The sequence below is a fragment of the Anastrepha obliqua genome, chromosome 1 (genome assembly GCF_027943255.1).
Source record: "Anastrepha obliqua isolate idAnaObli1 chromosome 1, idAnaObli1_1.0, whole genome shotgun sequence".
Lineage (NCBI taxonomy): Eukaryota > Metazoa > Arthropoda > Insecta > Diptera > Tephritidae > Anastrepha > Anastrepha obliqua.
In genome coordinates, this window is record NC_072892.1 from 59,755,977 (window position 1) to 59,778,951 (window position 22,975).

Sequence of the window (22,975 nt, forward strand, 5' to 3'; positions counted from 1 at the left end):
GCTTACTGATAAATGCGCGCCAACTGAAGCATGGTTGAGTATAAATAAGCGAAAGGGTTTAACTGAAGAACAAATGAGGTGGGGCGATAATAGCGTGCAGCAAATTTTCAGTTTTTTCTTGTTTCAAAGCTACGTGACATGTTAGAGCGCCTTAGCTGCTAAGAACAATTCGCTGGTTTGTGGAGGAACGCCATAGATTAGGTTAGGTTAGCCAGTTTGTTTGTGCAAGACAAGACATCCGGTGTTACTAAGGGCCATTGCGATATCTTTGATTCGCATTCTCTAACTTGCTTAAACCACTTAGATCTTTTTAAGAAGTAGTCCACAATTTTTACAGAAATAATCATCAAAATAAATATTTGGCATGCATTGTTTGAAGTGCAGGACATTCACAGAAGAGGTTTTATACCAATTCTATTCCTTCTGCATCTCTACAACTACCGGCAGAATTCATTGAGAGGTACACTAATTCTACTGGCTAGGGTTAAAACAGTACAGTGGCTAGTTATAATAGCTGTGAGAACGCTGATGGTCAGTTTTGGCCAGAGCGCTTTGAAGACCTTGCAGTTAGTAGTTGGAGACTTCTATTGGTTTCCGCGATTACGCTCAAGTCAATCGCAGTGTACAGTTCGTTTAGAGGATTGTTTATGTTCTCTACCACTCGCTGAAGGTTAAGCTTAGAGCTATTCCTTGCACAGTCATCCACTATGTTATTTCTCTCCACTTCAGAGTGGCCTGGGACCCAGGAAAGTGTGGTGTTGTGTTCTTGGATAAGCGAGAGCGACCTGCTGCATTCTTTAACACATCTTGAATTGGTGCACGCTGAGGTTAGTGCCTTGATCGCTGCTTGACTATCAACAAAAATGGTAAGGTTTGTCGGAGGTAAGTTCATTAGTCTTATCGTTTTTGCTGCTATGTCTATAGCGTTCATCTTAGCTTGGAAGACACTACACCGGTCTGGGAGTCTGAAAGAGCAATTTAAGGATAATTGTTCCGAGTAAATTCCCTATCCAGTGGCATTGTCTATCTTTGAGCCGTCAGCTAAGTATGATGACTATTATCATTTGATATGACTCCGTTTTGCCCATCGCTTCTGCCGGGTATTCGTATTTTATAGTCTTTGTTCAGATCTATCTTGGGAACCAGACAGTCTGTTTTCGATGCATTTTGCAAGTGTTCCACAGATATTTATTAAAGGTATTTCATTAGGGTTGTAGCCAAATGGGTTCTGGCGTTACTAAACTCACATTGATATACAATAAAAAAATTTTCTAATAGCGTTCGCTCCTCTGCAGACAATGACAAACCTTCGACTGTATTTATGTCCTCATAGAAATCAGCCGCTGTTCGAAGGCGGCGTAAAATTGTAGGTTCCTCCATTTGTGGAAAACATTAAGACGCACTTCACAAATAGGAGGAGGAGCTCGACCAAACACGCAAAAAGAGTGGAATCACCAATTATAATATATTTTTATGGGTATATCTGATTTGAGCCATTTCATGTCAAGTGATGCAAGCATTTTGTAAATTGTCGTAAATTCTTCTAAAAATTGGTTTGCTTGTAGGCTTGAATTGATAAGAAGTAAATTGAAAACATTTAAAAAAAAAATGTTAATAATAGGTAGGTAGGTAGGTAAGATGGCAAGAGTACCCCAGGTACACTACAAGTAGCACTTACGTGCCGTTTTGATACCATAAAGTGGACCACTACCTGTGAAAGGATTAAGGTAGGAGATAAGCCCGTCTACAGCCATCCAGTGATGTAGCGGAGGAGAGAAAAGGGATCTAGGCTGGAGAATTTCATCAAGTCATCCCCAAAGGGGACGCTGAGGAATCTCAAACGCCTAGCCGCCAAGGCCGGACATCTGCAGAGAAAGTGTACCACAGTCTCTTTCTCTGTAGTATCCCCACAGCTTCTGCAATGGGGGTTGTACGGAATTCCAAGCTTCTCCGCGTGAGTGCCGATCACCCAGTGGCCAGTGATCACCGCGATGAGTTTGGAAATTGAATGGCGGGGGGTTCCCATCACCTTAAGCGTTCTGTTTATGTCGTATTGAGGCCATAGTGCTTTTGAAATGGCACACGATGAGACAGATCTCCATCTGTCTTGCGCCTTTCTTAGAAAGAAGTTGTGTAGTTTCCCTTTAACGACGGCCAAGGGGATGCCGATGTCTGAGAAGAGGGCAGCTGGACTTGGTTCTGCCGCCCCCTTCCTGGCAAGCTCATCGGCAATTTCATTTCCCTCTATATTCCTGTGCCCAGGAACCCAGATGAGGGAAATGTTTCCTGCACGTTCGAGGTGTTTGAGTTCCTCCTTGCAGGAGTTCACGAGAAGAGAGCTGCAATTCGGCGACGACAGTGCCTTGATTGCAGCTTGGCTATCGGAAAAAATTTTAATGTCTCCCTCCCAGCAGCGATCCCGAAGCATTTTGCATGCCTGCAGGATCGCGAAGACCTCTGCTTGAAAGACGCTGCTTGTCTCCGGCAGCTTATAGGAGACCGAGATGTTGGCTGATTTGGAGTAGACCCCCGCTCCCACTCCAGACTCCATTTTGGATCCGTCAGTAAAAACAGAGGCCTCTATATCCGCAACAACTCTCCCCTCTTTCCAATCTTGCCTGCTCGGAAAGATAGCCCTAGCACAACCCTCAAAGCACAGTTTGCGGATGGAGAGGTCGGTGCGAATATCAGAGAAGGAAGGGGAGATCTGCTTCAAGATGCTGCTATGCCCTACAGGGAGGGGTTTATAATAACTTTTATAAAATATTTATTGTGAAGTAGACGTTAACAGGCACTTAGCGTCCAGTTATAGGTGTGATAACGATTAATTATAAGCATCATCATCAGGTGTTAGGTTAGTTTACATGCAGTGGCTGTTCTACGACGGGCCTAGGCTAGTTGGCGGCCCCTTGTGATACCCGCCGAACTATCCTATCCTTACTCTACTTGGTCCTAAACCATTGCGTGGCATTTAAAATGCCATTTATATATACAAGCTAGTTTGACATTTGCGATATCCGCAATGTTGTCCAGAAAAGCGAGAGCGAGCAATCTCCACCGTCTTCTGCACAGAGCCATGCACCTGCATAGAAGGTGTTCGACTGCCTTTTCCTCTTGTATATCCTGACAACTTCTGCAATAGTCATTAGATGGTGTCCCTATTATTATTGGTGTAATAGTCATTAGACGGTGTCTTATTAGACACTGCCTAGATAGGCCACGATTCTTAGATCCCTTCTACTTAATTTAAGTAGACTCTTAGTGCAACCCATATTCCATACGGGCCTTGTTTGCCTATAGCGCAGGTGTTTACCTGTCTCCAAGTACATATAATTACCAACGTCAATTGTGTGTCTGTCTATTAGAAGTTTACATGTTGCCAAGGGCTCAGGTATGCCAACCTTGTCCTGACTAATAAAGAGCAAGGATCCTAATCTAACTAACTCATCTACCTTAGTTGGATGGTTGGTTCATCCAGAGTAGATGGATGGCTACGCCTTTACTTAGCACTAAAAAACTTTCTGAGATTGTCGAGATTTCGGCTTGGAACACGCTGCAATGACCAGGAAAGCGAAGAGATACATTGGTGTCTATAGTTTCCGAATATACACCACCTCCCACCTTGATTATCAAGTTTTGAAATATGAGTATAAATACTGGCCCAGTTTTCATTATTTATTACACTATTTTTCCACTCCTCTCTCGATGGAAAATGGAATGCATAAGCCCTCTTTAGGTATATATGCATCGAGTCACAAAAGTCGGTGGTATTAGGAACACCTAGAGATATCCTAAGTATGAGCGAGTGCTTTTGTTTTTTTGTTTTGGGCATCGATGTTTCCCTTAGGCTCCGTTTTGGCTCCTAGTGGTTTTCAAAATAGATCAATTGCTCAGAAAATCAGCATAACATTTAGAGCCGAAGTTGGCTTGTTAGGTGTTAACAGTGAATTGTAAAGTAAGTAGACTAAAAAGCAAGCTGATACTTAGATTTGGCTTAAACTTTTTTCGAAAAATGGGAATGCGGCTAACATTTTTCGCTCACGTGCATGTTTGGATATTGAAAAAGTATTTTCGCTGTAGACCAGTGTAATTGCAGTCTAGATTGGGGATGAGAGTGAGTCGTGAGCATATATTCAATTGCTTGATTATGTAAAGTTATTAACGGAAATTGATTTCACTTGTTAAGCACACATTTTTTAATGTATAATTTTATGGGCGTTTAGAAATGTGACAAGCCTTTAATGATACACTCAGATTGGGAGTCGAAATATATTTATTATACTAATTTGTGATTATTTATTTGATTTTGAATTGGTTATACGACTAAGACAAATTAAATATGCTTTGCGTGCTTCGGAAATGGGTAATATTTGCAGTCAAGGCAAAGTACATCTTAAAAGTAGTGAGCAACACAATAACAATTCCATATAAATAGGAAATAGACAGGATACATTTTTAATTTTAATAATGGTAGAAAATAATTGGTAACTTTGTTTAAAGAAAAGTGATACGCAATATTTCAAATTTGTGTAGTTATTACAGTACCTAAAGTCAATACATATTTTGGTTTTTCATTTCCTCCTCTCTCTTTGTTGAGAGTTTGGTCGAGTTTCTCCTTCAATTTTTATGAAATATATTTTGTGTAAATGCTGGTTGATACCATAACCTGGTGAATACTTTAAAATGTAGCTAAAAGTAAAGTTTAATTCCCACTTTTATTTGTAAATATTTCTAAGAGATAAACCTTTAGTAACACTTTGGGAGGAACTGAGTGCTGTCTTCTTGTCATAGTCTTAAAATAAAAAACAAAGCCAACCAGCGTGGTGGTGGTGGGGGAGGTGTTGTCTGAGTGACACAGTCCAGACCCAATTAGCACAAAAGATGCCATTTTGATACACCGCTTGTAGAAGCATTGCCTCTTATAAGTCGAACCATCTTGATTTGGCTATGAATCTGCCTATTTTGTCTATTTGTTTTTCTGCAATTTCTTTCAAGTTAACCATTGATAATTCTTCAAGCATTCTATGTCGTAGAGAATCCAGACTTGGGCACTTACGCACACACTGTTTCCTTAGATTTTTCTTGATTGCAGTTTGTACATCTATCGCTGTGGGGTGCCCTTCCATCTTCCTTGCACGGTCTCCCAAAGGCCAGTGACCGGTTAATGCTGACGTAATTCTGAATATGCCTGCTCGTGGCTTTCTTAACAACTCGTCAGTTCTGGATGTGTCGAAATTGGGCCACGTTTGTTTAGTTATTTTGCAGGTATCGCTGTTAGTCCACCTGTTAACGGCCTGCTTCGGGAACAGCGGGAAGATCTGCCTTTTGCGCACGCCTTGTGGACAGCCGATTTCTACCGCTTCGGACGCTTTATCATATCCTTCTATGTAGGAGATATACTTTGCCTGGGAAAGAGGTTACAAAGAACTTATCTCTGATAACTCATTCCACTTTTTTAATGGCTTGAATTTATTGGTGTACAGTTTGAAAAGGCTTAGACGCCTTTTCAGAGGGAAATAATACCCATTAATTATGCGGAGATCACATTTGTATTTACAATATTTAAAGTCGGTTTACATTATTTCAGTAGTAAAAACCTCCTCTCTTTTTGTTGAGAGTTTGGTCGAGTTTCTCTTTCAATTTGTTACGCGCGTATTGATGTTGTTAAGAAAATGGAGGGGTTTGCCTTTTATGATGCCTTCGAACGGGAGATGGTTTATATGAGTAGCTTTTTCATGGCAGAAATACTCTCGGAAGTTTAACATTTACAGCCCCTCGGTATTAGAAAAAACCTTTCCCTCCGTTTACATGACTTCAATTGCACTGGAAAGCTCGCACTGGGTTGAAAAGTAGATCACCAATCTAATCACTGTGTTCAATTCCCAGTGCAGTTCGAATTCCTAGGCTGAAGGGCTACTGGAACAATGTGAGCGGGGAGTAAAATGAAAAGCAAAATATTTTCACTAAATGACCTTAGATTTTTCTTATGCGATCTGTTTCAATACAGATTTTGCAAATAATTCAATAGTTTCGGGGATTTAAAGCGGTTCATGATGAATTATCATTTTGAGTTCTTTCTATTATAAATTAGTATGGTGATTCTCGGCCGCCAAATGGACTGGTGCGTGACTACTATTCGGGAGTGCGAGGTTCGAGTCTCTGTGCATGAAACACCAAAATTATAGAAAAAGTTTTTTCTAGTAGCGGTCGCTCCTCGGCAGGCAACGGGAAACTGAGAGTATTTCTGCCTTGTAAGTCCTTCCAATTATTGAACAACATCAAGACGCATGCCACAAATAGGAGGAGGAGCTCATCCAAACACCTAATAGAAGTGTACGCGCTAATTATTTATTTCTTATGATGAGTTTCTAGACTCGTTTTATTGGTAATTTGTAAACACTACATTTGGTTTGACTTTATAAAAACTTGAATTTTAAACCTTTCTGGGTTCACGTGCATACATGGTGCGTATAACGGCAAATCCCTTATAACTTATTTGAAGCATCTGCAAAAAAAAATATTTTTTTTTTAATTCTTAAATCACATAAAGTTCAACTAGACGGTACCCACACCCGTCATCGTAGACATAGTGACAGTAACTAAGGAAGTAGCTTGCAACTTGGCTGGTTTTTGGGCGCGTTGCATTATTAGTAATATAATTTTTTTATAACACAAATCAGCATCATACCAATTGTGATTGCAAACAGCTTGGCTGATATTTTCACTCTAAAAGCGTTAAAGAGAGAAAGGGAGAGAGAGAGAGGAAGCTAGATAGATAAAATTTATTATTTATAGAAAAATATTAACTACCGCCTCTAAAACTCCCTGTGCATAATAGCAGATGAGAAAAATTTGCACCCACGAACAGAAGAAAAAGAACACCAACATCAGTAACGAATCAATGCTGGCGCCAATGGTGATGTGAAAGAGCACAAAACAGATGATCAGCACGGTGAAGGTAAAACTGATGAACAATGAAATGCCAAAAATTTCATTAAACTCCTGTGAGAGTCTAAAAATAAGAAATTTACACAGCAAACTGTTGAAAAAGTCAAATATGTTCACTCACTTCAAAACTATCTGATGTTTGACGATAATGTCACGCAGGAACTGCAAATCCCTCGCACTGCACGCCAAAGCACTTTTCTTGTGTTTCTTCTCGGTATCACTTCCCAAACCCGCGTTTCAAGCTGCCTGGCCAGTCGGCGGTAGTGCATAATTAGTTGCACAGCTACAGCACTCAGGAGCAAATCATTGGCCAATTGCCCGGAGAAAGACGCCTGTCCGGCACCCATTTGATGGATCAGCATCGGATAGAAGCGCCAATTACCACGCCAATCAAATGGTATCCAACAATTATAGGGCAACTCCATGATCACTTCACGTATCCCCAACCAAAGGTCATTAATGAGATAGTTGAGCAGCGGAAAGAGATTATAGCTCCAGACTAACACTTCGTGCAGCAAAATAAATGCATAAGCAAATCGTTTATAACGTTGCAGCTCACCTTTCACATTGTACAACTGCTGCTCGGCCAAAGTTTTGGGATACAGCGCGTACAGATCACGCATTAAGGCGCCAATACGTGCACGTTGACTCCAGATGCTAAAAACTTTTATGTCACTGACTATGACGAAGCCCATAAATGAAGTGAGCTTAGTCGCCTCCTCGAAGTTCTTATTGTTTGCGAAGGCTAAAAGTATATACATAAACTCACTCAGCAAACATATATTTTTATTGGTAATTACGATGATGAAATATATTTTTTGCAATAAGCGGCGTAATCGTAAAGCCCTTTTCGTTGGTTGCACGCCCACTTTCTCGTAGGCATCCAAGCCAAAGCTGGCGTAGAATATATTGGCTAGATAGTTGAAGCTTTCGAAATGGACAGGATGGTCAGGATGTTCAGGCATTGCGACTGATTATGCGTGCAGCGCAGATGAGCTCCCGGGTATATATGGGTGCGTGAGCACTTAAGCACTTTTTAAACGGAAATATATTCACGTGGCATAATTGAAATAATTTGCGCATAATTGTTTACACTTGGAAATTTTTTGAAGACAGAGATAAGCATTTGATTTTAAGTAATTCATTAACGTAAGTAGGGCAACTTCCGCAGAAGTAGGCTTAAAAATAGACATTGCCATAATAAAGATGATGCGTGTAAACTCTAACTATTCCAAGTCAGTAACGTTGAGCTCCTTTTGCTAATGTTGGCTCAAAAGATGGCATCGAAAACCGTATAAAAAAAAGGAGGCAAACTTTCGGTGAAGAAAATTTTGTGTGGAACTCCACAATTATCGCGCGGCGCACAAAAATAAAAATATTTAATTTCAACGTGAAGTCCGCTCTTAGGTACGGTTTCGAAATCTGGAACCTTGCAGCCTCTGAGCTCCAATCGCTGCAGGTTTTCACCATTCGTTGTATCCGCAATATGGATTTATGTAGGAGGCGCAAAATAAATCATGCAATTTATGTTTTTGGATAACTTTTTCACTAAATAAAAAGTTGGTTACGAGTCCATTGCTTGTTCGTTGTATATTGCAGCTGTCTACACGTACGACGCCATTTGCAAAAATTATAAGTCTTCCGAAAGGGTGATTAATTTTGCGCCAGCTATTATATTATATTATGTATGCATGTGCACATATAAGGAACTCCGAACTGGCACTGCTACATAATGGCAATATTAGTCACCCATTCACCACCAAAGCAGGCGTAAGGTAAGATTGTGACCCATCTCGCCTCCTGTCCCTTTCTCAACGCCATCGTCCTAGACGACGTCATTAGCCGATTGATCCTGCACAACAGAGGCATCGTAGAGGGTTTCACTAGACATCTTGAGTACTTGGACTTTGCCGATGACGTCTGCCTCCTCTCTCCCAAACTCGCTGAGATGCGAGCGGAGACGGACAGACTAGTCACGCTAGCACGAACACGGAGGTCAACATCGCCAAGACCAAAGCTACGAGAGTCCACCTGAATAAAGCAAGAAATAAAATGTCTGATGGAAGTCTGGTGAAATTTGTCGAAAGCTGCTGCCAGCTCGGCTGCATTATCGCGGCAAACGGCGGAGCAGATGAAGATGTCAACTGCAGGCTAAACCAAGCAAGGGCGGCATACGAGCAAATGCAAACGGCCCATGTGTGAAATCAGTATTGTTGTACGGAAGTACACAGAAGCTACAATCTTTTGTCAACAAATGCCTTCGCATCGTTTGTAGAATATTCTGGCCGAACTCCTTCAGCAACGACGCGTTGTGAAGATTAATGAATGAGAAACCCGTGCATAAACGCTTAGAAAACCACCAGATAGCATCACGAGATTGGTACTGGACTGGAACCTGCAACGGAGCAGAGGTCCCCAGAGATCCACTAAACTATACAAAAATGTTGAAATATCTAAGATCTAAAATCTATTCGAACTGATCTGTATATATCCACGTACATTTCATTAAAATTTAGTTTGGGCAAGCTGATCATTTTTGTAATCAAACAAACTCATAGACAATGGTATTTATAGCCCAATAACATCAGAGATACGAACGGGAATTTAATTTTACCATGTAAAAAGGGGGCGTGGTCTTTATCTGATCCCAATAGTATTCAAGTCGGATCTAAATGGAATGTTTTAAGTTTAAGCTTAAACTAGCCACTTATGAGATTCATGCGATGAGGAGCCAAGAAGCATTTATACGAAAAAGGGTGTGACATTGTCTATTTTCCAATTTTTTTCTTTCATATTTCTCTTCGTATATTATCTATTCTTTTTTCGGGCTTATCACTTCTATACAATTTAAATAATTTTACTACATTTATGACACAGTTACCACCTTCTGATGTTTTTTGCTTTTAAAATTTACCGTTATATGGGGGGTAGGCGTGGTTATCGATCGATTTTGTCTATTCTTAATATAAACTTATTTTCTTGATTAATTAAATTGCTGAAATTCGCAAAACGATCTAAACTTTGATCTCAATAAATAGAAAATGGGTGAGAATTTGTACGATCTCAATAATATTTAGTATTTCTTCACATAACTAATGGGAATTTTGTTGTTTAGTTTCTGTTTTATTAAATAATTCTAATATAATTTAAAATAATTTTTTTAACCCTTTTTACTTGTATTTTTGTGTTTTGGGTAAATAATTTATACCAAAGATGAGTAATTTTGCTATATATTTTTTTCTTTTGCTATATCCGCTACATCGGTTAGAAATGCTGTATCGAGGGTGCGCAGCCTAAACAAATAAACATACGGGGTAATGAGATAGCGGATGAGCTATCAAGAAAAGGTTCGACACTAGAAATAGCAGAGGCCACTCAACACATTAGAAGCATCCACTGCTTGACACTATCATGCTTTAGCCGAAATTGGAAACAATTAACTACATGTATTACAACAAAAACACATGGCCGTCGTATAAAATCCAAAGAACGAATGATCTGTTGGGATGCTCTCGGCCAAACATCTGTTCCGCTGTCAAGCGGAAGGGGCTTCCACTACTTATGTGAATGTCCAGGGCTAGCTAGGGCACGTCTCCGCTCCTTCGGTAAGCCTTTCCTGCAGCAAAGTACTGAGATCTCAGACATCGATATACAGAATTTGCTGCAATACTTGGACCTCACGAAATGGATCTGACTTAGAACAACAAAAAATTACACGAGGACAGTGGTAATAAAATGGTGCTGGTCACTAATTAGGATTATTTCAGTGGAAATTCTCAACCATTTAAACAACATATATCGCTGTACCTCCGTTGGAACCTTATCATACACATCACAACAGGTCTGTGTTTCAAAATAACTTTATAAAATGTTAAGATGGTTCACATTCATTGCAACAAAAATGAAAAAAAATGGACATTATGTTATCTCTTATGCTGATTAGTGCTGAGGATCTGTATATGCTAGAGCGATGAGGTATCCCTCGGATATCCGACGACACGGGATAACTTTTCTGCACCGTAGATTGCGATTACGGTGTTTGTGATAGTTATCAGAAAAGTCAAGTGGCACGTGGGCATCGACACGGCGGACCTAATATTGTATCTTTTTCAGTTTTTCCTGATCCGTTAGACAGTGTTCAAGTGTTCAGTGTTCAAAACCCATCAACGTTTTCATAGACACACAATTAGCAGCGACACATTTTTTTAGTTTTGTTGCTACATTTTTGGAAAAATTTAATTTTCAATATATACAGTCTGTGTCAGAAGAAAATAACCGGTTGTTTTCTTGTAACTTCAATATATATTTCGTCCTGCTTTTTGCTGCGTAATAGTCCCACTCAAGGGCTACGACGCCAATGCTAACTCAGGTTAGTGTCGTTAGAAACTTTCCCGTAAACACAACCAAACAAAATTGAGTGAGAAAAACGCGAAGCGACTTTGTGCCTACGTATCTAGGGAATAGATGTGAGTATCAACACCATCGAACGTCGACTGAAGGAGGCGAACATATGCTACAGTCCCACATCATCAAAACCATTGCTCTTAGAAAACACATTGAGAAACAACAAAACAACAGTCACAGTATTGGACTGGCTTTCCCAGTCCCCTGACGACAAACCCAATTGAAAATGTGTGAGGAACTATGAAAACGCATCTTGCCGGAAAGCCAGTCCATGATTTAAAGCAACTCGCGCGTCAAGTTCCCAAAATCTAGTCCTGTTTGTCAACGAGATACGCAGAAAAGCTGGTTCAAAGCATGAAGAAGATGCCAGGCTATACTCGACAACGTAGTTTTGTACATACTTTCATGTAAAAAATTTTTAAATATATATCTTTTATACTTGATGAATAATCGCGGTTCCTTTTTTCTGACACAGACTGTATGTAAACATAACTGGCGTCGTTTTATTCTCCGTTTATCTCGCAATATGCTGCTTCTTAAATTTTTTTAATATCACTTCTACTTTCGCTTTTACAAGCATTTTTGCAAACCTCTGCATATGCGCCGTTCGGCTCGGTATTCTTCGCTTAGACACGATCCTTTCGCTTGGTACTAAAAGTGTTAGGTATTCATTATTTTGCCACAACTTACATAACTCGAAAGAAATTCCATTAATATTGTTTGAGAAGCTCTCCTTCTACATAATAAATGATACATAAATAGGTTCTAAATATTCACTTTAACTTTAAGTCAATATAATTTCAGTGGTAACGATAGAATGATGTTTCCATTGAACTTACTTAAGATATGTCGAAAAAATATCGATTAAAAAAGCGGAGAAAGTAAACAAATGTATTTTTTGGTTAAAAGAAAGAAGTTCATATATTTTTTAACATCCTACGATTTCAGCGAATTAAGCGGAAAGTAACAGGTTTTAAGAAATATATTAATTTATGCTAAAATAAAAAAACAGGCAAGCCAGTGCAATTACTTACGTTGCTTCTATACTACAGGGTGTGCCAAATAAGATATAATAATAATAATAATAAATGTTAAGCACAAATCACCTTTTTTATTTTTTAACATATTTATTTTTCTCTTTTTGTAGGTTATAATTGAATTGTTGGAAAATTATCATGGAACCCTACAGTATAACACAACGCGGCAAAATGATCGAGTTTTTCTATTCTTGTCAACGATCAATTGTTTTGACGCAGGGTAAATATCGGCATATCTCGGACGAAGCGCATTTACATTTAAATGGTTATGTCAACAAACAAAACTGTAGATGATGGGGCTCTGAAAATCCAAGGATAACACGCCAACATCAGTTGCACCCATCTAAATGTACTGTTTGGAGCGGTGTTCATGGCCACTAGAGTTATCGGTCCAAACTTCTTCGAAAATGAGGAAGAAACGCCGGAATCGATTTCAGGAGCTTCTTCTTACAGAACATTGATTGAAAACTTTTTGCGGTCAATGGCGGAGCAATATCCTAATTGGCGTTGTATTACTATACAGTTTGAAAACTCAAATTTTATAAAAAAAATTGCAAAAAATGTATCTACTTATTGCTGCAGCTAAAAATTTTGTGTCGAGGTATTGATATGTACTAAAGATTTCTCGTATTTTACTAACCTTCCGAAGATGATTCCATTTGGTTTTGTTCAATTTACTCCATTACAAAATCTTTCAAATGTGCACAACTTTCACTATATGCTCAAACGAAGGCCACGTTGCGACTGAAAATACAGAGGATACTTAGGGTACAGGACGTTGCTATTAACGGTTTTCACTACTCAAGGCGTTACTGTAGCCAACCCAAAGACAAAAAAACTCTATCTAGAAACTTTTTTTTCGACTTTTGGCCAGCTTTTTGGGAATCGGCCGCACTGTGCTGCTGCGTGAAACTTTTTGGCGAACGTCTGATTTCCAAAAATTCAGATTTCCCTTGGCCACCTCGTTCGCCAGATTTGACTGCGCCCGACTTCTTTTTATAGGGATATTTAAAAGACAAAGTGTATCCTAAGAAACCAGAAACGATTACACAGCTGAAGCAAAATATTCGAGACGAAATACTGAGCCTTCAACCAGAAACATTATGTGGTGTAATGGAAAACGCGTTAAAAAGAGCCAATTTTTGTATCGAGAAAAATGGTCTAGATTTGTCTGATGTAATATTTCATACATAATTTCCATAAAATATATTCAATGTATAAAAACAATTAACCAATATAAATGGTTATTGCAAAGTTATTTGTGTTTAACATTAGTAGGTCTTATTTGGCCCACCCTGTACTTATGTCGTTTTTTTTATACCAAAAAAAAACAAAACACAAAAAAAGAAACATTCAAACGTGTGCATATTTTCTAAAAATTTATAGCCAATGTTGCGTTTTGCTATTAAAAGGGACTTTCTGCCTCCATTTCATATGCCGCTTTAGAAATTACAAATCCCGAAATGACTAGTATTGTTTGCGTGCAATCCCGGTATTTTCTGGGGTTGAAAAATACATTGAAATACCTAATATTTAACTCCTCTGTGTGTCTGTGTCAATAGAATCGAGGTCTTCATTTATTTTCTAATGAGTTTTAACTGCGACTTAGTTTTTATCGCACGTACATTGTTCGTATGAGGGCGAAGAATTTGTAGGACAATTGCAGTAACTGAAAGATAAATAGAAATACATTTGTAAATAAATAAATTTAAATAAAATTAAATAAATATTAAAAGTGAAATCAGCTCACAACGAAGAAATGTTCGGTGCTTCATTTCACTTATTTATTTATTCATACACAAATGAGACAAAGTATTTATATTTATAAAATTATGTCAACGCCATAAAGCACAAAATGGCGCTATTCACAAACAAATATAAAATATCTGGCTTCAAGCTCGCCTTACTAAATGGGGTGGGAATTACTCTTGCTACCGAGGTTAAGTACCGCGAGATTTCTCTACATGGTAAACTCAACTGGAACCGAAATATCGAAGATAGGCCAAGAAAAGTGGTCGCTGCATTTTATATATGCAAAACGTCTACCGCTAAGAAATGAGGCTTTAAACTGCACAAAGTGTTTTGGCAGAACACTGCGGTTGTGTACCTCCCTCTTCTACGGGGTCACTATTTGCAACATTGGCAAATTAGATATTATGTACATGAGCAAAATGGAAAAGGTACAAAGGGCAGTATCCATTAAGCGCTTTTCACAAGAATATTGCCTTATACACCAACCAAGACTCGTAAGATGCACAATTTAACATTTTCCCCATTGATATCTACTTTGGCTACTTCAAATTTCGGGCTAATAACGCAATCATGCCTACCGAATAAAGATTTCAGAAGATGTGAATGGGATAACGTTCAGGATTTTGACCCAAGGTCTGTGGCTATCTTCACTGGCGGCTCAATATTAAATAATGAGGTCGAGAGTGGAATCAACTCAGAATTGCTGCAGCTGAACCTATGCCTAGGTTTATCTGACTACTGCAGTCATCAACAGTACTTTATCATTTGTTCAGTTTAGTAGTTTTATTATATTGGGAAGTAGAGGGGGAAATTGAGTCCATACCAGTGGTATAATAGAGGGTTTCTAGGATTAAGACGGTAGCCTCTACACCCTTATAGAGTATCACCGCAACCTAACTCATTCTATACATAAAATTGAAAAACATTACCTTAATAATATTAAGCTTCAATAACCTTCAAATTATAGAGATATTAATATAAGAGTTCTTAGGGTGGGACGAAATCAAAGGTAATTGAGTAGGTGTTAAGACACAGGAAAAAGTATAGAGTGAGTAGCCAATTTGAAGCGTTTTAGATTTGAAACTCGTTTTAATATGCCAGGTAACTGTGGACACCTTAAGATTGAGTTTATTTCTTTTTGACCATAGAGAAATTGAGACGTTTCTTTGTCAAATACTTAACCATTTCATCAATGACAGTCTTAATTCAGCAAAGTTGTATTCGTAGAACTATTTTATTACTATTCAAAAAAAAAGTAATTTAAAATATTTCAAGTGCTTAGGAAAACTATGTACATTAGGGTGTACTACTCTCTCTCTTTGTTTCTTGTAGAAAATCACTCTAACGAAAGATCGAAATACCTCCAAGGACTCCTTCGTTTGATGACGCCCCCCGCTTTAGCTATAAGGTCAACGATTTGAGCATACGCACCTGGAACGTCAGAACTCTCCACATACCGGGTGCCGCTATCAACCAGCACTCAACGAATACAAGGCTGATCTTCATTGCACTCCGAGAAATGCGATGGGCCGGGCAGGTATACTCTAAAAGCCTTCCTGTGACTTCTACTACAGCTATCATTAAACGAAGCAAGAATTCGGAGTAGGCGTTGCAGTAGGCCAGAGACTGCGCCAACTTGTCTCCCAGTTCCATACTCTAGGTTAAAGTTAGACGATGAGACCAAAGAACACTTCTACGAAAGCCTAGAAGACATCTACGACTACTGCCTCCGCCACGTGCCTGATGACTTTAACGTCAGAGCTGGCAAGGAAGATGTCTTTGGCTCAACCGTCGTAAAATTTAGCCTTCAGGACGAAACTACCGACAACGGTATGAGGCTGATCGACACATAGATATCTGGTTATCTCCAGATCAGTCAACGAGATCGAGACTCGGATCATTACCTTGTCACAGCCAAGGTTCGCTGGACGCTTAGAACTGACAAATCGCATGCATCCACTCCTTTGCAGACTATGGTCGAATGAGACCATGCCAAGCGACTGAATCCTGAGTGTGCTTTGCCCACTACATGAGAGGGGTGATCCTGTAATCTGCGCAAAATACCGCGGGATAAGTCTGCTTAACATCGCATATAATATCCGGATGAGAGTATTGTGTGAGAGGAAGAAGGCCATCGTCAACAAACTGGCTAGGTGTTATCAGTGCGACTTCAGACCTCGTAAGTCCAGCATAGATCAGATCTTTACAAGAGTCAAATCCTGGTGAAAACCCATAAAAAACATCTCGACACACACCATCTTTTTCTCGATTTCAAAGTCGCCTTTGATAGCACGGATAGAAATCACCTCTATACCGCTATGTCTGAGTGTGGTATCCCCACAAAATTAATACGGCTGCCGAAGATGACATTGCGCGCTACCAGAATCACCGTCAGGATTGGAAGTAACTTCTTCGAGCCGTTCGATACCAAGCTAGTTTTCAGACAAGGTGAGAGAAGCGAGCAATCTGGGTCTTGTAGTGAATGAGGGCGAAACAAATTAACTGCAGTCAACACACAAGGAGTCTTCTCTTCTTCGACAATATATCAGAGTTGACAACCAACAATTCGAGGTTGGGAAGGACTTTGTCTACCTTGGGATTATCATTCACAACAGAAATGATTTCAGCCTGGAGATCAAACGGAGTATAACTCTTGCCAAGGGGTGTCACTTTGGCCTCAGTAGCCAATCGAGCTCTCTCTCGAAGGCCCCCAACTGACACTCTAGAAAACGCTCATCATTCCCGTCCTGCTATATGGCGCAGAAGAATGGACTATGTCAACAGCAGATGAAAAAGTTTTGAAAGCCTTCAAGAGAAAAATTCTACGTAAGATCTTTGGCACCATGTGGTTTACTGAAGAGTACCGCGTACGGTGGAACCGCGAGTCATAGGAGCTATCTAGGGGCATGAACATAGTCAAGCGTGTAAAAATACAGCGGCTACGCTGGCTAGGTCTTGTCAGCTGTATGCAAGAAGATGCTCCTGCAAGGCAAATTTACGACACGGTACCAAAAAAATGAGGCGTTGAAGAGGAAGACCACATCTCCATTGAAAATACAAAGAGCTGCAGAACCTTTCTTCACTCAAGATTTCCAACTGGCATCAACGAGGCAGGATAGAAACAGCTGGTGCGCTATTTTGGATTCGGACAAAACCGGATGGTTGTAGCGCCACATAAGTAAGTAAGTAAGACTTCCGTCAAAATATTTTGCAAAACTATTAGTATTTTTGTGGACTGATTTGAAAATACCTTCAAACATCTAGTTTTTTTATAAATAAAATCCGTTTTTAAAAATATTTCCTCCAGCAAATCAGCTCAGATAAATCAAGGGTTTAAACTTAAAAAGTCTGCATAAAAATGTTTAAAAACTGTAATTACACAACCAATGGGAGGCAGTTGTATTGATATTTTCGAAAAAAATTTGGAACGTAAATGTTACTTTTGAAGTTTAAATCAGTAAAGTTATTATTAAAACTATCTTCAAAAAAAAAAAAAAAACAAAAAAACCAAAATTTGCATTATAGATTTTAAATAAACCTCAACATTTTTTACTCACATCAGTTACAGTTTCCAGTTTCACATCTACAAACGATGTGGCTCTTAGCATAGCCGGCTTTTGGGCGCGTTGTATAATCATCGTCATTGTTTTCTTGTAGCGAATATCGGCAACAAGCCAATTGTGATTATACACGGCGTGACCTATATTTTCACTCTTTTGCAAAGAACGGAATTAAAAAATTAGTAAAAATAAAAAAAGTATTAAATAATTGCTACAAATTTATTTTGTTATAAACATTTTATATTATAGGAAGTGCAAAATTAGGTTCGGATCGCACTTTAAGTTACTTTAGGACTAACTGTTTATTTTTGGGGTTAAACAAACTCATAGACAATGAGAGATATAACCTGGTAATAGCAGATGGATGGACAGGGTGTGACTTTTTTCGATCTCCATAACATTCAAGTCTACTAGTAATAACATTTGGATTTACTGGACTAATTGTGTCGAAAATCTGCACTGTATTTTTTCACATAATTTACATGGTATTCGCCATAATAATTTGCGAAAATGCAAAAACGAAGCATGCAGATATTTTATTTATTTTGTTTTATTTCATTTCGTAACATAAAATACAAAAAAATGTCCACTAATTTCACGGTAATGCAAAAAACAAAAAAAAAAAAAACATACAGAGAATTCACGCCGCAGCTTAAATGATGTAAAGGGTGTTTTTTTAGAGGTTAGGTTTTCAAGTTGGCACTACTTTTTTCGTAGATGGTCTTTTTGACAGCTGTCTCTTGATTTATGCTCAGTTTGGTTTGGCATTTCATAATGAATAGATAATACACCTGAACAACGTTTGCAAATCGTGCAAATTTATTACGAAAATAATGGTTCGGTTCGCGCGACGCATCGCAAGAAAATTTTGTTCAGCGATGAAGCTCACTTTTGGTTGAATGGGTATGTCAATAAGCAAAATTGTCGCATTTGGAGTGAACATAATCCACAAGCCATTGCTGAGACGCCGTTACATCCTCAAAAAGTCACTGTTTGGTGTGCTCTATGGGCAGAGGGAATCATTGGTCCATATTTCTTTAAAAATGAAGCCGTCAATGGAGAGCGCTATAGAGCCATGATTAATGACTTTTTCGTGCCTGAATTGGACGATGTTGATGTGGACGACCTTTGGTTCCAGCAAGACGGCGCTACATGCCATACAGCCAACGCAACAATCGATTTATTGAAGGAAACTTTTGGTGAGCGCATTATCTCGCGCCGTGGACCTGTGGCGTGGCCTCCAAGATCGTGCGATATAACACCGCTGGACTATTTCTTGTGGGGCTATGTGAAGTCGCTTGTCTACTCAGATAAGCCCGAGACGATTGACGTCTTGGAAGACAATATTCGGCGCGTTATTGCTGACATACGGCCCCAATTGCTGCAAGAAGTGGTCGAAAATTCGGCCTCTCGGCTGGAATTTATTCGAGCCAGCCGCGGCGGCCACTTGCCCAAAATCGGTTTTAAAATAAAATGGCAAACCCTTATCTTTATAATAAAGCTAAATTCTTGGCCATAACATTAAATTATATACGTTTTATTTCATCTTGAAAACCTAACCTCTAAAAAAACACCCTTTAGTTAAAAGTACCGCTCTTCCCGGCACAAGTATCAACAAACGAATATTTCGTATGCGAGAGTTTGTAGAGTGAATTTGACAAAAAGGGTTAGTACCCCTAAGAATTTTCAATAAATTGGATTTTTTTGTTCTGCATTTTCTAACAGAATAATATCTTAATACTCGAATTGTGTGAAAATTTGAAGTGAATCCGAAAAATTCTTTTCGAGTTATTCAACAATTAACAATGGGCGCTCGGGCGCTTAGTTGAATCTCCGAGGACTTGTGATGATCACCGCAAGGGACTCCTGGAGAAATGGGTGAGAAGAAACAGCGATACATTTTACAATTTTTTTTTTGATTTTGCTGAAGTCAAGTCGATACATGATGTATTAATGCATGCTTTTATTTTTGTAAAATAAAGCAATTGACTAGCAAAAAATATGATTGAAAGTCATCATTATTTCGGGTCTCTGACTACCCCTAACCCCAAAAAGCAATATTAAATATTATATTATGTACGTTTGTTTTTTTAGCCATGGGACCGCGTACTTCGATAGAAAAGCTTGTGTTAGTTTTGGAGTATTTCAAAAAAGGAATATCGTATCGTAAAACAGCTGAAATTGTGCATTTAAGTTCGGCAACAGCTCAGCACATCATTGAGCGCCTTATGGGTGAAAATCGTGTGGTAAATAAGGGACGATTATTTGGGGCCTAAATAAAACACAGAAAAAGGATGTAATTGGTTAGTGCGCCAAGGGAAGAAAAATCCAGCAACAAGCACTCCAAAGTTCAGTGAAATGGCTAAAAATGATTTAGGTAAGACCTGCCATCCAGAAACTGTTTGAAATAGATATACTGACAGAATAAAATTTAAATGACGTAATAAACCTTTCGCAAGTGCAAGAAATATAACTAAAAGTTTGCAGCTTGCGCGTGACCATCTAAATAGGAACAGAGTATTTTGGAGGACCGTAATTTTTGCCGACGAGATAACGACCCTAGGCATAAGTCACAAATAATACAAAAATGGTTAATATATAAATGCCACACATTGTTGAAACTACTGCACAATCACCGTATTTGAACGCCATCGAAAATTTGTGGTCAGCGATACATGATAAGTGCAAGCAAATTAGTTCAGAATACACAAAAAAATTGGTTGACCTCTTGCCCCGTAGACTTCAAGCTGTAATTGATAAAAAATGATATCCATCAAAGTACTAAATACCTTAAAATTTTAAAAATTAGTTATAAATAGTTGCTTATTTTTAATTGCATCATTAAAGCTGCGACGTCAATTCTCTGTGTGTTTTTACTTTTCTTTGTCTTACAATGAAAGGAGTGAACGCTTTTTCGTTTTTTATATTGAGAATTGACTTTACAAAAAAAATCTTATCTGTATCAATTATCTGTATATAATTAACGCTAGCACCCTTTATTTGTGGTGTGCGTCTTGATGTTGTTACACAAATGGAGGGATCGATTTACTGTTTTAAGCTGACTCCGAACGGCAAATGTTTTTCGTGAGGAGCTTTTTCAAATCAGAAATACACTCGGAGGTTTGCCATTGCCTGCCGAAGGGCGACCGCTATTAGAAAAAACTATTATCTATTATTTGGTGTTTCATGCACGGATATTTAAACCTGCGCATTTCCGAATGGTAGTTACGCACCAACCCATTCGGCGGCGGCCTCCACTTTATTCTGATTTTGATGTAAAATTGCGAAACTTTCATGGAAATTTGTTGAATTTTTTTCCAATTTGCACAAGGTTTGAAACTTGACAAGTCCTAGTGCTACAGTTATTTAACACAGTGCGTCCTACTTACCGTCGTTATGAGCTCTTGTCCATAGCTGCAAATCATACAGATTTGAAAGAGCGAGCACACCATATACAAAACCAGCATAATTAGTTCATCAAGCGGCACGCCAATAACAAATTGAAAAGCCAAAAAGCACATCACGAAAGAAGTCGAGATGAAGTTGACCAGTGTTTGCGTCCCAAATATTTCGTTTATTAGCTCACAAAGCCTGCAAAGGTAGTAAAATAAAAAATATGGTTTACATTTAAACTTTTAACTATGAAAAATTAATCCACGAACTCACTCCAGTGCTTTGGAATGATAAAAAACGACGGAACACAAGAAGCGCAAATCTTTTTCGTCCTGCTGATTTTGTACAACTTGCACCTCACTTTGGCTACCACCAACCTTATATTGCTCAATGGTGTTAGCCAATTTCCGAAAATGCATTATTAGCTGAGCTGTTGTGGCACATAATAACAAATCATTAGCCACATAACCAGCAAAAGAAGCTTGGCTCGCATATACTACGAGGAAATAAAACGGAAAATAAAGCCAATTGTCTTGCCACTTAAAAGGTGCCCAGCTATAATAGGGTAATGCTCGTTCCCAGGTTCCTTGCTGCAGCCAATACTTGGAAATTAAATAATTTATTGGCGGTCGGATATTGTAGCCCCAAACCGCACAGAAGTATATGAAAACGAATATAAAACTGATTCGTTTGTATTGATCGAGATGTCTTGGTAGATCGTATTCGAGTTGATCTGCGGCGTGTTTTGGATATATTTCGTATAATTTTTGCAGAAGAACATTTATCTGTGCGCGTTGTCGTATATTACTCCAAGTTTTAATTACTGCCATTCCAACGAAACCTATATAGCACAAATTTGTGGCTGCTTGCAAGAAATCTGCATTTTCCACAAAAGTAGCAACAACGAACCCAATTTCTGAGAGCAGCTCCATGTGCATATTGAGAATGGTGATGAAGCAGAAAAGTTGACGTAGACGGGCGAGCGCTGCTTTTACGAATTGTGCTGTTTTGCCTTTTTTAGTTGACTTTTCCGCTGGTTCATCGTCGTACACATCATCGTAGGCCACAAGTCCATTTGCTTTGTACCAGAAATTGGCTCGATTAATGAATGCGCCAAAAGTGACTATTTTCGACGACATGCTTACTGATAAATGCGCGCCAACTGAAGCATGGTTGAGTATAAATAAGCGAAAGGGTTTAACTGAAGAACAAATGAGGTGGGGCGATAATAGCGTGCAGCAAATTTTCAGTTTTTTCTTGTTTCAAAGCTACGTGACATGTTAGAGCGCCTTAGCTGCTAAGAGCAATTCGCTGGTTTGTGGAGGAACGCCATAGATTAGGTTAGGTTAGCCAGTTTGTTTGTCCAAGACAAGACATCCGGTGTCACTAAGGGCCATTGCGATATCTTTGATTCGCATTCTCTAACTTGCTTAAACCACTTAGATCTTTTTAAGAAGTAGTCCACAATTTTTACAGAAATAATCATCAAGATAAATATTTGGCATGCATTGTTTGAAGTGCAGGACATTCACAGAAGAGGTTTTATACCAATTCTATTCCTTCTGCATCTCTACAACTACCTGCAGAATTCATTGTGAGGTGCCCTAATTCTACTGGCTAGGGTTTCAACAGTACAGTGGCTAGTTATAATAGCTGTGAGAACGCTGATGGTCAGTTTTGGCCAGAGCGCTTTGAAGACCTTGCAGTTAGTAGTTGGAGACTTCTATTGGTTTCCGCGATTACGCTCAAGTCAATCGCAGTGTACAGTTCGTTTAGAGGATTGTTTATGTTCTCTACCACTCGCTGAAGGTTAAGCTTAGAGCTATTCCTTGCACAGTCATCCACTATGTTATTTCTCTCCACTTCAGAGTGGCCTGGGAC

At 38.9% G+C, this 22,975-nt stretch overlaps 2 protein-coding genes across 2 annotated transcripts; both read right to left on the reverse strand.

Annotated features, from left to right (window-relative positions):
• Positions 1-6,555: 6,555 nt before the first annotated feature.
• LOC129253101 (putative odorant receptor 85d) lies at positions 6,556-13,530 on the reverse strand (the record flags this gene model as incomplete). Its single annotated transcript, XM_054891351.1, has 4 exons — positions 6,556-6,726; positions 7,170-7,918; positions 12,043-12,088; positions 13,489-13,530. Coding segments are annotated over 4 exons (1,008 nt in total), but the record flags the coding sequence as incomplete, so codon positions are not given.
• A 471-nt stretch (positions 13,531-14,001) lies between these two features.
• On the reverse strand, positions 14,002-22,233 carry LOC129236154 (putative odorant receptor 85d). Its single transcript, XM_054870383.1, has 4 exons — positions 21,368-22,233; positions 21,091-21,292; positions 17,699-17,854; positions 14,002-14,058 (listed from the first exon to the last, which is right to left on the reverse strand). The coding sequence occupies exons 1-4, from the start codon at positions 22,231-22,233 to the stop codon at positions 14,002-14,004; spliced, it is 1,281 nt and encodes a 426-aa protein (XP_054726358.1).
• Between the last annotated feature and the right edge of the window lie 742 nt (positions 22,234-22,975).

Excerpts from the sequence above, each read along its gene's own strand:
- LOC129236154 (XM_054870383.1), bottom strand. The coding sequence starts at position 22,233 with ATGTCGTCGAAAATAGTCACTTTTGGCGCATTCATTAATCGAGCCAAT. Across the intron at positions 17,855-21,090 it reads GACAAGAGCTCATAACGACG|AGTGAAAATATAGGTCACGC; the intron begins GTAAGTAGGACG and ends TCTTTGCAAAAG. Across the intron at positions 14,059-17,698 it reads AACTGGAAACTGTAACTGAT|TTACTGCAATTGTCCTACAA; the intron begins GTGAGTAAAAAA and ends TTTATCTTTCAG.